Below are 16612 nucleotides of genomic sequence, written 5' to 3'. Positions count from 1 at the left end.
TTTTTACATGGGAATACATAGGATTTTTTTCAAACTTCTCAAGAACAGCAACGCCATGATTGGTCATATTCATATGGAATCATCCCCAGGTAGTGTAGATTCATTTTCGTTCAAATTATGACCCCTTGGACTAGGATGGGGCCACAATGTGCGATCAAAGTTTTACATAGGAATATACAGGAAAAATCTTCTCCTCAGTAAACGCATAGCCATGATTGGTCATATTAAATCCTGAACCAGAGGGGTAGGACAGGGCCACAAAAGAAGATAAAACTTTTACTTAGGAATATATGAGAAATCTATATAAAAATCTTTAAAGCCATGTTTAGTTACATAAATATGAAAACATCTTCAGTTAGTGTAGATTCATGTTCAGGTCATGACACCCTCACTTGCCCTTTCTGGGTAGGATGGAACCACTTATGCCTTTAAACATTTCAATACTGAACTGATTTCTGCTGTGTTCATGTGAGCGATGTGGCCCATGGGCCTCTTGTTTACTTATTCTCAGGGATTCCCAGATAGTTAAGAATTTGTACAATTAATTGTTCTTCTTGCAAAATTGGAGATGAAATTCATTTACTTTTCGACTGTTGAAATAATAACTTAGACAAACATGCATAAAATGTGGACTTTAAAGTTGGTTTCCAACTTTAAGTTGGCTTCTCCGAATTGAAAGCATAATTCCGACTTTAAAGTTGGTAATTCAAATTTTAATACATTTTTAAAATTTATTTGAGCATCGATTTCAGAGGAAGAATGTGACATTGATCCTGGAACCCCCTCCTCAATCTGTTGCCCGTGTAAAAAGGGGTGGGAGGAAAACGTTGAGGAAAGGAAGAAGAGGGTGTCAGGGAAAGAGAGAAAATGAGAGATATAGGCCCCTAGGCCTTTAAGGGAGAACAGGGGGAGAAAGGTGGAAATGGACAGTAGGTGTTCCTATCCACCCCACTAACATCTGTATAATTCAATGATGTAGACTTACTCACTGTGGTGTAGCTAGACATACTGTGGCTCTATAGTTTGCCCGAATTGAACATCCACATCAGAGATGAAATGTACATGCATTACATATAAAATTTTATGTATTCAAGTCCAGATTTCCAAATACGAAACTGACATTAGATTCATTGCTAGAAATCAATGTTTTTGAAAATTAAGCTATCAATAAACAATTCCTTATAGAGGGAAGGCAATTTTCATTCATTAACAGGAACAAATATTTCTTTGAATCAAGATCATATATGGCATATATATAATATAACCATACAAATCTGAATAAAGAAAGACTATGTGCACTTGGAATCACAGGTACTTGTGGACAGGACCCCCCCCCCCCCCAATATATGACGCCGGGCTTGTCGGAATTTTTTTTTTACAATTTATACTTATTACACTTCCTTATCATGTATACCATACGAAAAATTGGGTCAAAACTCAAAATAACTGTTCCATACAAAAATGCCTCACTATGCATAATGAAAGAGATTATGTAGGCCCCTATAGTGAGGTATTTTTTTGTATGGAACGGTTATTTTGAGTTTTAACCCAATTTTTCGTATGGTATACATGATAAGGAAGTGTAATAAGTATAAATTGTAAAAAAAAAAAAAAAAAAAAAAAAAAAAAAAAAAAAAAAATTACAAGCCCGAGGGGGGTGGGGGTGGGGTTCCTGTCCACAAGTACCTGTGCTTGGAATCAAGGCATATTTGTATGATTTATAGCATCGTCTAATTAAAAAAAAATAAAATGTATATGTGTTAACTGCGTAAATTATTATATTAGAAAAAAAAAGTCACACACGAACGTGTTCTTAATAATTATTAATCCTAGCCGTGGTTTAGTATATTGTTTATAAGCGGTTCCTACAAGAACTTCGATTTATGGTGACTTGAAGATGAAAAGTGTGAGGAAATTATCCATAAAATTTACTTATAAAGATCATTTATGTTCATATGAACATATTATTTTGATATGTCCTTTTGAATAAAATAAATTTTGGTAGTCTTGACACACTAAAAGGAAATTAACATTCATCGACTGTGCATATGTCACACATACTTGAAAAAACAATCGAATTACTTCATCGTATCAGAATAAAAAAAGACAGATGCGCGTGTTACAGAAAGCACCATCAGGTGTTAATCTAAGGCGTGTGTTGATTGCAAAAAAAAAAGCTGTCCTTCTTGCTTTTGGTCATAAATTAAAAAAAAGTCCACAATGATGATTTAATACCAATATTCATTTAAAATATTTGACTTAATTACTTTGATGACCCTAAAACTTAAATATTGAAAGGGGAAGATACACAAATACCAACAGAAATTATGGAAATTACATATATTATTAAGTGTACGAAATGTAACGGAATTAAGGGGTCTTGGTCGTAAGAGAAGCAAATCATATATTCCGGATAGCAAATAAGACTCATTATAGTAATTGTTAAGAACATGTGATTTACTGTATTAATTAAAAATAATGCTACTAGCATTATATCGTAGTATGACTCATTTGGTTTCAACACGAATGGAGAAACAGAATTTTGCTTAAAAAAAAAAAGAGAAAGGTAAATTTTGTCCAATGTTCCTGGTTAAGTACATTGACATCAATTATCTCTAATTTGAATGTGAACTATTCTGCAATTTAATCATGGTAACTTTTCAAGAAAGACAAGTTTTCAAAATTCCCAAAACACGAATTTTCTTAACTATTTACTACCTTTATGTTCAACATATAATCCTACAATACATGTATTTTACAAATAACTAAATCACAGTATTACAATCAAGTTCAGTCTCAAATGTTTTAATATTTGTGTTATTTTATGTTGTGTATATCTCCTTTTATTTACTGCATAACCACTAACATGTGTATTTTATCATATTGCTCTGCCGAATCAAAATCGGATTTCATGAAGAGAGAGAGAGATGCCGAAATTGACCATGTGCTCCATAAGAACAGCATCCAATGATATAGTCAATTTGCTTGACACACCCAGTTTTGCTATCATGTGGTTTGTATTCATGTCAGTGAACCATTCCCCGAAATCACTTGGGAGCTTTTATCCCGTGTAATTTTGAAAATGAAGATAAAATATATATATTCGTTTAAAAAAGGCTAGAATGTATCCCAGCTGATGCAGGTGAAGCAAATAAACGGAGAGGGGTGGGGTGGGGGGTCAAGTTATCAAGTTTCAAGTTGTGCAAGTGATCGAATCTCAGATTTTAGATATCGTTACCGCTGTCACTGGGTGCCAATGTCTTTGCAGATCTTAACGAGTACTAAAAGACTGTTTGTTCTATCTAAGTTTTTTGTTGCAATAGAGTCTGCAGTGTGTGCTTTATTGATTTCTTTTATTTGTAATCTACATGAACTTAATACAAATTTGTTACAACAAATATTTATCATTGCTTCACTATATACCGTCATTTTTCTCTTTCTGAATGTTTAACACAGTGGTGGGTAGAGACACCAATGCTTGAGGTTGACTTCTATTTTTAATATAGGAAAATAAACCTAAAACAAGTTCAGAAATAAAGGTTTTCCAATATATTGAATTCCTGCATTGTTCAGTAGGAGATTATAATGAGCTGAACCATGACTTTTCTACCAGGTTGCGCCAAGAATGCTGCTCCTCTACGATGAGTCCGGAAACCAGCCCCCCCCCCCCCCTTTCGCCAGACCATCGATGGTAAATAATTCCCCACAAGAATAAAATCAAAGTACGAGTATGCGGTTGCCAAACATCTACAATATACATGGGATGTCAAACGTTACAATATTTGATCATTTTCATTGCATTAAAGAAATGTTGAGGGAACGCTCTCTTTCTCTCTCAATTAATCATTCAATTTAACCAGCTTTTGTCAATAAATAGAAAATCGTCATCTAACAATTGATGAGTCTTGTGACCTAAGAAGGTGTGGTAACTGCCATGAAGATAATGAACATTATTTTATGACGTGTGTCCTGCATATAACACGCAAAGAAATAAACTAAATGGCCCTGCTGTTATTGAATGGCACATTTCCCCTATCTTTACCAATGTCAAACTTAGAACACATATTGTGGCATCTCCCCCGACCCCGGGGATCATAATTTGAAGAAACTTGAATCTACGAGGGTTGTCCCAAAAAGTTGAAGACAGGTTTAACAATTTACTTTCTTTTTGCTTACATAACTTTCTCTTCTAGCCAATGTAAAAGGCAATATTTAATGAACATAAATTTCAAGTTTTATAAAAATAACATTAAATAAAATAATGGTAAAATAAACACAATACAATATTTATAGGCGCAAAAACTAAATTACAATAATTGGCAAAGGCACAACATATAAGAATAATAAATTGTTCATACATTTTTACAATATTCTAGAATGTGAGGATATGCATAAATCATACAATCATTTGTACAGGAATAATGTACTAGTAATACAAAAATTTTATTTCTAGATACATGACAATTTTCTAATGAATGAGTGTGTTATTTTCAGTATTTCTGGACATTGGCTATTAAAGCAAAGCTGAAGTTTTTTAGTACAAGACATATTTGATATTTTTCCTCGAAAAAAAAATTCATCAGGTTCCTATAAAAAGTTAACCTATGATTATTGCATTTTTGGCAGCTGAATAGAAGATGAAATTCATCTTCAATCTCTCCTGTGTTGCAAATATTACAAAATCTTTCATCTGTGGGTATAGACAAATGTCTCCCTTTTTCTATGGCAAGATAATGTGCACTAAGTCTCAACCTGCTAATAACTGGTCTCTTTGTTCTCTTTTTTAATATATCAGTGTATCCACAGCGTTTAAAATTATCAAAAACAATTTGGTGAAATTTTAGTTTTGTGAATTATGAATCTTTGATATGAATAAAGAATTAAATTAATCATGAATAAAGAAAGCATACTATACTTAGCGTTCGTGGAGCATGAAGGCAAACGTGATTTATATCTCTTATAACGCCAGTATAATAATGAAATTTTCTTTTTAATTATAATAAACTGTCTTTTGTGTGCAAAACGAAATTTCATTTGATAAGAATGTACCAAATACCTTTGTAAAAGAACTGTTAGCTCATACGATGTTCCATGTTTTTCTAAGTTTATTTCTTATGCGTCAGTGTTATATGTAGGACACACGTCATGAAATAATGTTCATGGCGTTTAAATAATTAGCTTAAATAATTATAATTTTTAAATGCGCTGACAAACCACTCTTTACTCAAGGACGCAATGAAATTCACCGCTGTCTTTTTAGTTTCTTGATCAGATTCAATTCCACTTACAAGATCAATGGCGGGAAAATATAACCAGTGTTAAAATACAGATACTTTTTTTGCAAATTGGAATTTTTAAAAAGTTGTTTGTGTATCTTAAACAAATGTCCATTCATACATTTAAAAGTTAATCTATTGTTATTTTGTATAAATAAAGTTCTTCGTGAGTTCCATGATTTTTTTTTATATTGAATTCCAACTTTTTTCCGCTACATGTACTTAAGACACAATGCCAACAAATAAAAGATCCACCATAATTAATCATTACTGAGAATAATTAGTTTTTATTCTCGCCGGTTTACTTCATTTACTTATAGCCGTTTTATCATTTGTTTACTCCGGTTATATAGCCTATGACAAATGAGCTAGGGTCGTACTACTTTTACCCTTATCGTTTACTCGGAACTTTAATTGGAAGAAATTGGAGGACTTCCGATTAAGCTCTATAGCAACTATAAAGCAAGATGGCGGCTGCAAACAACAGTTGATAAAAACTGTTGCAAAGAAATCGGAAATAACATTATAAAGAAAAGGTAAATTGTAACAAAATGTATACATATACATTTTCTGTCATTTAACTTTATTCTTAATATATCAACATTGCAAAGGATAGCTGATTATTAATAAACTTGCAGAACTGCAGTTTTTCACATGTGTAGAATGTGATCGTTAAATGTGAACAGGTGCAGTTCTGAATTCTTTGTATTAACATTTTCTAGAAGCAGCATGTTTTTTTTAATTTAAATCTTGTTACATAGAAAAAGAATCACAAGATGCCTCTAGGGCCATTTGGGGAGGTGGTGGGTACCACTGGGACTCTAGAGGCCCTTGGTCCAGATGCAAGTAATTACAAAAGCAAAGTTATTGCTCCCAGAAACCCCAAACTTCTGAAAGATGATGAAGAAGGACACAAGGTAAAGAAGATATTAAATAATACTACTCTATATGAAATGCAGTGTTTTCCCTACAAACCGGCTACTGGCCAAATTGACCACTACAGTTGATAAAAATACCGCTCAGAAATCATTATCAAAAATGAAAAAAAAATATTGTTGTAGGTTGTTCATAAACCTCACACCCTAGTCTGTTACAATTGATCTCCAACCATTTACTTTGAAATAAAGGGAAAACACCACAATTTTTCGTTTTAGTTTAAAATATATTCAACTAAGTACAGAATATTGCATGAAGAGTAAATGCTGTCTGATATTGAAATTTCTGCATAATGATAATGGCTAATGACAATGGAGATTTTTTAAGCTTTTACTGATTGAGCAAAATTTTAAAACATAAACATTACATTATTTAATTGAGATTTGGAACATTAAGCATTCTGTAAAAACAAAACTATAATCACTCTTTTTTCTCCAATATATAACAATATGCATATTTTATCATTACTTATTCAAGCTTAATAGAATTTAAATGTGTTTATCTTAATTTCAGATGACACCTAGCAAATTTATGTTTGATATGCAAATGAACACAGAGCAAAAATTGGCCAACACTCATATTATGAGAATTCCCAAGAAAATAGAACTGCTGGACATGGCTGACACCAGCCTCCAGAAGGTACTTTGTCTTTTAACACAACAAATGTATAATTAAATGGTTTGAAATACTTCACCAAACATTTACTGAAGGACACTTTTTGTAAAGTTTTAATTTTTGAAGAATAAATAATTTACGTATTTGTCAGTGCTTGCTGCTTTTCAGTTCATATCAGCTAGTAGCTTTACTGAAGCAGATCAGACTTGTAAGCTTTGCAAATATATTTTTCATGAAATAAGTATGCATTATTATTCATGCAAATCATTTTGACCATTTTTATATCAATGAATATTTTATTGAAAATGATGAGCAGATTATTTTCAGTTGAAAAGTAAACTGATTTGATGTATATGTAAATATATCTGCAGAGAATCAACATTTTGTTGCAGCCAAATATTGGAAGTTTAAGTTTTTTGAACTGGGTAAACTGTATTCCTTTTTTTGATACTATTTATGTGTTTGTTTTCTTTTGAAAGTTTATGTTGAAAAAAAAAGACTTGAAGAATTGTTCTTGTTACTGAGAATTCACAAAATCAGCATTGCATTCTATTATGGTTTTAAAAAGTTTGGCAAACTTTTCACAGAACTATTCAACCAAGAATATGCGGTGTTTACGTCTAAAAATTAATTGTAATTATCATCATCCAGTAATTTTTTTTTCCAGTTTGAATTTTTTGATTTATGCTAGTTGTACCTTTTAAGTAAAGTATTGAAAAAGCTCTTTGTAGAAAATACATTTATAAATTTAAAATGTGCTGTTTTAAGTGATTTCTTTCTTTCTTTTTTTGTTTTGTTTTTATTATTATTTCATTTCAACCTTACTGGGTGAAAAATGGTTCCATCAGCACAATTTAGTTTTAATTGTTTATTTTTCAGTTTTCACAAGTAAATATTGATGAACCAATGTTTCAACCATTCCCATCTGAAATTTACTTTCAAAACTTTGAGCCATATGAGGTTTATGAAGTACCATTGATCTTGAGAAATAATGACAAGGTAAGATTAAATTGAACTCCCAGTCAGTTTCTGTAGACTATTCAACTAACACCATTAGAAAGAGAGAAGCAAAATCAGTGGTGTGCTGCATGTGTTACTGTTAATACCATGGAATATCCAGATTGAATAATTAACCATTGCAACAATTCAGCTTTTAAAAACTTTGGTTCTATACTATTATTTTATTTGTAGTAAGTTGTTTTATCAATCTATCTATGCTCTGTTTGAATATTTTAGGTGCCGAGACTTGTAAAAGTGACCCAGGCTGACTCGCCATACTTTGAAATTATCAGTCCACATGATGTGGGTCATAAAGTGGGACCTGGACTTCCTACAACATTCAAATTACAGTTCCGTCCCGAGGAGAAAAAGGTCAGATACAAGGCACTTTGGCTAAAATTTGAATATCAAACACACTGAAATTTATATGTTTAAGTAATAACACTAGTACCAATTCAATAGAATAAAACATAGTTACTTTGTCAAGTAAAAGCAGCTTTTCATAAATGTAATTTGTGTTTCAGGATTACAATCATGAACTTGTGTGCATCACTGAACGTGAGAAGTTTATAGTGCCAGTACGTGCAATTGGAGCCAGGGCAATTTTGGACTTTCCTGACAACATTCATTTCCCAGCAGGCCCTGTGAAGAACACACACTCCAGAACTCTTCTGGTCAGAAATGTGGGCAACAGCGAGGCAAAGTTCACACTTTCCGCAGAACCGTTAGTTCCTTATGTGTTCATTATAATTAATCTTTTGTGGTGTTTTATATATTTAATTTCATATTTATTGTTGATTGCATTTTAAAGAAGAGTACAAGGTATATAGACAACTACACCGTCCATTTTTTCTCTGAATGCTCCCCAAAAACAGTTTCTAGGACCCCATTGGAAATAAGCTCTTGAGCTTTAATGGGTTATCCTGGTATCAACTAGTCACAGTGGAATTATATTTCTAAAAATATGGTTTCCTGAATATTTATTTATAAATCTATTTAAAATTTATGGATTCCCAAATATCGTCTTTCGAATGATTATGTATAGTTATGTGTATTTGTTTTACGTATGATGGCATGATACCAAATAAATGATGATGATTCTCAAATAATTACTCACATATTGTAAACATACTTTTTTCCCACGGGGTCATAATTCCACAGAATCACAATTTCTGTTCAATCCACAAGTTATAAAATTACGCAGATTTCTTGGATTGTTGTTAAATTTCCTTAACAAATACAAAGTTACTGTGACAAATTTCTGCAAAAAAACTGTGACTGCATACATAGCGGAAATTTATCCTATGCTGAAAAATGTTTGACTTCAGTATTCTAATTCATTATTGCTGTATTATTATAAAAGTATTGACTTTCCTCTTTTGATTTTACAGGCCATTCAGTGTCACTCCTGAGATAGGAACTTTAGGGGTACAGGACAGTATGCAGGTTACAGTAGAATTCACACCCCAGAAAGTGGGTGATTACAACTCAGACCTTGTCCTTCACTATGATACAGGTATGTTGTACATGATACAGGTATGTTGTACATGATACAAGTATGTTGTACATGACACAGGTATGTTGTATGATGTAATAGGCATCTTATATGATACAGTTATATTGTGATGATACAGGTAAAGTCAAGTATGTCTTGAGAACTTTGAGAGAAACATTATTTAAAAACTTCCCTATCTTAATTAGGTGAAGATGTGCTGATTTCACTGTATGGAGGGGCACAGGATGCTAATGTACGATTGGACAAAAACTCAATTAGGATAGAAAACACGTACATCTCCATGGCCAATCAAAGAACAGTGACGATTCACAATCGTTCAGACATTATAGCCCACTTTAGATGGACACAGTTTGCCACAAAAGAAGAGGAAGACCAGCAGAAGATGTCGTATGTGGAGTTTACAGCACTCTTATGTGTTTTTTTTTTTTTAATTTTTCAACTTTTGCTATCAAAGAAACCATTTATTTAATGTAACACGATCTTCACACTCTGTTTGTGTGGAAAATAATCAAATATTTCTTACAGCATGACTTCAAGACTTTCCCTGGAGGAAAGACAAGACTCCAATAAATTCCTAGAGGAGTGTGTCCAGGACCCTACCCTGAGGGACAAACTGTCCATCCTCAACAGGACATTCCAGAACAGGAGAAAGGTAGGGGACAAATAACACAACCATAGAAAAAATTACCAACCAAAAGTAAAGTTTCCACTGCTTACCAGTGATTCTGGTCTACTACTATGAAGATAATTGCATCAAACTCATATTTTGATGATAACATATTTCAGTTGAATAAATCAACAGTGCAGACACCAAATTTTAGTATCCTAACAAAACATGGATATCAACCTTATCTTCATTTTACTTCTTCAAATTTAACAAAGATAACAAATTATTGAGCTTCATCTTATCTGCATATTCTTGCAAGCTAATTAACAGTGCATAAGTCACATATAGTGAAAGCTTGAGAAGAAAGATGTTAAACTTTGTGTTTTATTAACTGTGGATGTTAACCTTAGTTTGTTTTTATTAACCCTGGATATGCCTCTATTTAACAGCTGGTGGAGAATGACAAGATGTTGTTTAATGACGACGTCATCCAGATAGAACCAGTGGAGGGGGACGTGTGGCCAAACTCCAGCTTCGAGGTCAATGTCATCTTTAAACCTCGGGAGGCTGAGACCTGTATGAAGACGGCTTTTTGTGACATCACAGGTAGAGAAAGCAGACTCCCTCTCCGTATCCGTGGTGATGGAATAGGACCAAACGTGCAGTTCTCTTATGAAACTCTAGACATGGGAAATATTTTTATTGGATCCAAGCATTATTATGAGATCATTTTGATCAACAAGGGCGATATTGATGCCATCTACAGTGTGATGCCCACAAAGACTATTTTTGGACCTTGCTTCAGTTTTAACCCTGCTGAGGGCATTGTGATGCCAGGGGGACATCAGGCTATTCAGATCTCATTTTCCAGTCCCTATCTAGGAGATTTCTTGGAGGAATTCTCTTTCCAAGTTGATGGACAGCCTCAGCAGCTTAAAGTGTCTTTCACGTATGTATTGATTCATCTCACCTTTTCTTTATTTAATGTTATATGCTTCTGGTTCATGTTCATCAGTTTGTATTTTTTTTTTTTAAATTCAGTGGATCTGTCATTGGACCTACATTCCAGTTTGATGTACCAAAAATCAAGTTTGGAACAATCTCCTATGGTAAGTATGCTCTGTGTGACCAAGTACATCTTTATGAACTGAGTGAGGATATGACCCTTTAATGCATGATTTGTCCATATCTGACAGGTTTTCTGAACACTCAGACGTGTAAGCTTCAAAATACTTCCTTGGTCCCCATGAAATTCCACCTGAGAGTTCCTGGGGATGGAACAACCCCTAGTGTCTGTTGCACTGATGACCTAGACAACAATTCAACAGATAGTAGCACACCAGCTCCTCCCCCAGGGGCAGGGCAACCCAGGGAGTTTGAGATCATTCCCAGCTCAGGGACTCTCCAACCTCAGAGTGAACAGAAGATTACAGTGAAGTTAATCTCGAATACAATCAAGAAGTATGAGATGAACTTGGTGGTGGATGTGGAAACTGTTGGAGAAGATGTGCTGTCTCTTCCTATCAGTGCCAAGTAAGCCCAAACAATTTATAAGCGAAAAAAATGTTGTCCTTATAAGCCATAAATAAAAAACTTTTCTTTCAACATGTTTTTTAAATAGATTCTTAATGTAAAAATTACCAGGAAGGTATTGGAGTTAATTTTTTTCAATGATATTCCAGATGTGTAGTGCCTCCTGTCACAGTTCTGAGTCCCATTTTGGATTACGGTCGATGTTTTCTACGTCATCCATACGAACACTCTGTAAAGCTTCATAACGACTCAGATTTGCCGGCTAAATATGAACTTCTGCCACAGCAAATAAATGAGGATACGCCAATACTGTACAGTAGTCCCAGATCAAAGGTTTGTTACATAGATGAATTCAACAGACTCGATAGCATAGAAAAATGACCTATTCTCTGTATATTTCTTTATTGTTGACAGTGGTCGTTTTTAGATATCTCTGTTTGTATGTTATCAGGGCATTGTGGAACCCCACTCCCTGTGTGATGTCCCCCTCCTGATTGAGGCCCAGATGCTTGAGGAACAAGACATAGTAGCCTACTTCTCCATCTTTGGCAGTCCAGACCCACCTTTGGTAAGGGATTCACTTGACTTGGTTATTCTGTAATGTTAATTAAAACTAATTTCCTGTTTTCTGTGTTAGGTTTTGAATTCACATCAATATAAAGCTGTTCATGTACTGATTTAAGTTTACTTCATGTCAGATTTTAAAATTCTCTGCATATAACAAGAACTGTATAGACCTTTTTAATAAAAAAAAAAAATTGAATGTTTAAAGAAGATTTCTAAATATAGAATGAAAATGTTTATTACTGACCTTTTTTTGCAAAGGGTGTACATATATCGTGTATTGGTGAGGGTCCAGTTGTACATATCACTCCTAATGAATTGGACTGGGGGGTAGTGCCAGTCCTGACCAACATTCCTATGGTCATCACCCTCTCTAACGAATCCCTCATACCAGCTCGCTTCACTGCCAACATGGTGAGTATAATATACTTTGTGTTTTTGTTATGAAGCACGGAGAGCTGTCATCAATCTTAGCTATTAATTTTAATCTTTAAGAGACAGATTTTGAATTGTATGCACACCGTGTTTGAAGGTGAATGTTGAATTTATGGATGTAAATGAGTGATCTGATATGTAGGTGAGACCTCGCTCAGCCTTCAGTGTAGACCCTGTTGAGGGTGAAATTCCAGCTGAGAAGTCCTTGGACATTAAAGTCATTGCACACCTTGACGATGCTGTCCGCTTCCAGGATAAACTACAGCTAAGTTTCCTGGAAAGTCAGGTCCGCTACATTCCTTTGACTGGCTACGGTCAGGGCACCACCATAGTGTCAGATCCACCGCTCACCCCTCAGCTTAACCTAGGACCCAACTTCAGGTGGGTCTCAAATCAATATCCTAGTGTTCTAAGTTATTACCTTCTGAACAGATGTTCGTATATTATTAGAATTACAGAGAAATCTGTTATCTGAAATTCTCTTATTTTCATAACAGTAATCGTCCTCTGAAGAAGTCATTCAAACTGACCAACAAAGGGAGGCGACACCAGCAGCTGGTCTGGAGTTTGGATGGTTTTGGTCCCGTGGGTAAAGCACGGAAAGATTTAGCTGCTTACAACCCACTGGACATGAAATACAGGGTAAGGTTTCCATAATTCCAGATTTTTATCATGTGTAATGTTGACTCCTGTCATTTTGATTTATAAATCTGTAACTATGTTATTATTTTTTTGTTTTTGTTTTTTAAGAATGTCCCTCCTCCACCCCAGCCTCCAAAGCCAATATTCAGCCTCAACCCAAACAGATTTGACCTTCCACCTGGGGCCAGCTTTGAGATGTTTATTGAGGGCTTTGTAGAAAGGTCTGCTGTCTCTTTAATTTGTCACAAATTTCATTCAGTAGTATATGTATTAATGAGATTTATGGCTTAGACTTCATTATAATGTTAAAATTTTAGCTGTTTAAAGGAGCTGATGTGCTTTTAATATAGAATGTTTTGTAAGTCTTCAGTTTGTGAGGGAGCACATGCTGTGTCATATCATTGATATGGTTTTAATATAGAATGTTTTGCTTTATTTAGCCCCCAGTTTGTGAGGGAGCGCATGCTGTGTCATGCCATCATTGGCAGACAAGGAGGAAAGGAGCTGATTATGAGGGTGGACGTGTCTGCTGACTTCATCAGTCCACTACTGGAATTCTCCACCAAATCTGTCTACTTCAGGTGTGATAAGGTGAGTTTATACCACTACTGGAATTCTCCACCAAATCTGTCTACTTTAGGTGTGATAAGGTGAGTTTATACCACTACTGGAATTCTCCACCAAGTCTGTCTACTTCAGGTGTGATAAGGTGAGTTTATACCACTACTGGAATTCTCCACCAAGTCTGTCTACTTCAGTTGTGATAAGTTGAGTTTAGTCTTTAGCTACTGCAGTTGAGTGAATATTACATTTAAGCAATCTGAGGCTCCTCATGTCAACTTCAGGTGTGATAAGATGATTTGGTAAGCTTCTAAAATCTGATTGCTTTAATAGGACTTAAGAAAGATGCATATGTTTATTTCAGAAACCTCATGACACCTTGAGTAAGATGGTCAGAGATTTGAAGATGATGAATGTGTCTACACTGCCACTGACCACTGGTCTGAAGTTACAGAGGCCATTCCAGATCATACTAGATGATGACTCCAGGGTGTCTGAAACGGTCAGTACTTCATCCAAAAGTTAACTTTTTTCCTCTTTTTGAAACTGAATTGTAAATTTGGAGATAATTCTATACTTCTGTTACAACAGGAAATACATTTGGCCGTTGGGAAGGAGTACACTTTGAGAATTGAGTTTGACCCAGCCTACAAGGATGACCTTCACATTCGGACCATTGATGAAGTTCTACACATTGCATACAAGGAGCATCCCCACATTGTAAGTGAATCCTGACATAGAAAATTAAAAGGATAAACTCTATTACTGGGGTTTTATTATGCAATATCTTGACTGTGTTTTACATTTATCCTTTACTAGTGCCAGTGATTATCTTATTTGTCAGTTTTTAATGATTTGCTTTATTTATGACCAGGATTACATAGCTCTGCGTGGAGAGGTCTATTTCCCCAATCTGGAGTTTGAGAAGACTGTGGTAGACTTTGGCTGTATCCTGAATGACACCGAGGTCACAAGATATATAAACATCACCAACAACAGCCCAATGGAGGTCAAATACAGATGGTGCTTCCTGATTGGGGATGAACCCTGTACTGTTATCAATCGCCCACCTCCCAGAAAACCGACCATCAAACTGGAGGAGGTGGTGGAGGAAGAAGACGTGCTGGAGGAAGAGGAGGAGGGGACAGAGAAGGTGGAGGTGGTCATTGAAGAGGAAGAGGAGAAGATGGAAGAGGAGGAAAAGGCAGAAGTGGAACCTACTAAGGTGTGTACAAGGAGGAGGGAAGGGTTTCTACATGGAAAACACAAGGTGTGTACAAGGAGGAGGGAAGGGTTTCTACATGGAAAACACAAGGTGTGTACAAGGAGGAGGGAAGGGTTTCTACAGGGAAAACACAAGGTGTGTACAAGGAGGAGGGAAGGGTTTCTACAGGGAAAACACAAGGTGTGTACAAGGAGGAGGGAAGGGGTTCCTACAGGGAAAACACAAGGTGTGTACAAGGAGGAGGGAAGGGTTTCTACAGGGAAAACACAAGGTGTGTACAAGGAGGAGGGAAGGGGTTCCTACAGGGAAAACACAAGGTGTGTACAAGGAGGAGGGAAGGGTTTCTACAGGGAAAACACAAGGTGTGTACAAGGAGGAGGGAAGGGGTTCCTACAGGGAAAACACAAGGTGCACAAGTGAAAGAAATCAGTCACAATGACTCTTCATTGTTTAGGATTAAAGAAAAAAATAGAAATGAATCATTAAATAAATCTTTATTAAAAAAATATTACTCAAACATGATCAATGCCATTTTAGGCATGCATTTTACAGCACGCTACTACTAGGAAGTTTTTTTAATCAGATAGAAATTAAGAAATTAGACAAGAAATATTACATGAAAAAGCCATTCTACTATTTACTACAGTACAAAAGATGAACGTGATAAATCAATACAAATCTTTGAAGCTTAGAAGTAATTGCAGCTTTGATTGAGTGCTAAAAAGAAAAGATGCATATAAATACTTCATGTGGTAGCTAGAATTAAAACTTCATTTCTTGGTTGTTCAGTTGCCGTGTACTGCTATTTGTAGGAAAATATTGTTAGATTAATTGTGATTATGGTAAGTTTAACTTTAGAAATAAATTTACATAATCAGGATCAGTGACATGGTTTCTTACATATTCGTTCAGGTTCTTGTAATAATTTTGCATGCAGCAATTTTTTAATATTTTCATTATTATTTATTGCATGATACTCATTTATTATATCAACAATCTAAGTTGTGGTCATAATATTTACCAAAGTCACATGAAGCTGGTTCCTTTTTGTTTGTTTGTTCGATTGCTGTTTTGAATTTTTCTGAAAGGAGGCCAATAAAAATTTTCAGGATTTAAGTATTTATACAAGAATAGATTAGATATATTAAATATACATGTGTATGAAAAATATTTACCTGCATTAATGAAAACAAATGATAATACTTTAAGAATAAGAATACATTGCAATCCTAGAGAATGAAAATAGACTTTGATTTTGCTATAAATTTTAGGAGGAAGAATCCAATCTTGAGCTGACAGAACCAAGTGAAGAGGTCATTAAGAAGCCTGAAGAAGATGAGGAAGACAATAAGCTGATTGACGAGCAGACAGCGAGTCCCCGGGCCGAGAGTCCCGCTCAGGAGGATCAGGTGGAGAAGGGACAACTAGAACAGGTAAACAGTACCCCTCACTTAGAGAGGTAAGGAAGGGGAGTTAACTCTGACAAATAGGTAAACAGTACTCCTCACTTACACAGAGATAAAGAAGGGGAGTTAACTCTGACAAACAGGTAAACAGTACTCCTCACTGACACAGAGATAAAGAAGGGGAGTTAACTCTGACAAACAGGTAAACAGTACTCTTCACTTACAGAGGTAAAGTAAGGGAGTTAACTCTCTGACAAATAGGTAAACAACACCCTCATATAGAGAGATACTATGGAA

General features: G+C 35.0%; 1 protein-coding gene across 1 annotated transcript in view; it reads left to right on the top strand.

Moving 5' to 3' along the window:
- Positions 1-6043: 6043 nt before the first annotated feature.
- Positions 6044-16612, top strand: part of LOC133175443 (hydrocephalus-inducing protein homolog) — a 38507-nt gene continuing 27938 nt past the window's right edge. The window contains 24 exon segments of the mRNA XM_061310548.1: positions 6044-6193; positions 6726-6851; positions 7707-7826; positions 8064-8198; positions 8351-8550; positions 9218-9342; positions 9528-9729; positions 9868-9994; positions 10399-10898; positions 10991-11058; positions 11146-11482; positions 11632-11815; positions 11934-12050; positions 12308-12460; positions 12624-12862; positions 12979-13123; positions 13232-13344; positions 13564-13714; positions 14049-14094; positions 14097-14146; positions 14148-14186; positions 14276-14404; positions 14559-14909; positions 16181-16342. Of these exon segments, the coding sequence (XP_061166532.1) occupies positions 6053-6193; positions 6726-6851; positions 7707-7826; positions 8064-8198; positions 8351-8550; positions 9218-9342; positions 9528-9729; positions 9868-9994; positions 10399-10898; positions 10991-11058; positions 11146-11482; positions 11632-11815; positions 11934-12050; positions 12308-12460; positions 12624-12862; positions 12979-13123; positions 13232-13344; positions 13564-13714; positions 14049-14094; positions 14097-14146; positions 14148-14186; positions 14276-14404; positions 14559-14909; positions 16181-16342 (3960 nt within the window). The 5' untranslated portion in view covers positions 6044-6052.

This window comes from Saccostrea echinata, unplaced genomic scaffold (assembly GCF_033153115.1).
Source record: "Saccostrea echinata isolate AGI-Se365-2 ecotype Australia unplaced genomic scaffold, CSIRO_AGI_Sech_v1 ptg000062l, whole genome shotgun sequence".
Taxonomy (NCBI): domain Eukaryota; kingdom Metazoa; phylum Mollusca; class Bivalvia; order Ostreida; family Ostreidae; genus Saccostrea; species Saccostrea echinata.
The sequence above is the reverse complement of the archived record's forward strand: the minus strand, read 5'-3'. Positions and strand labels throughout refer to the sequence as shown.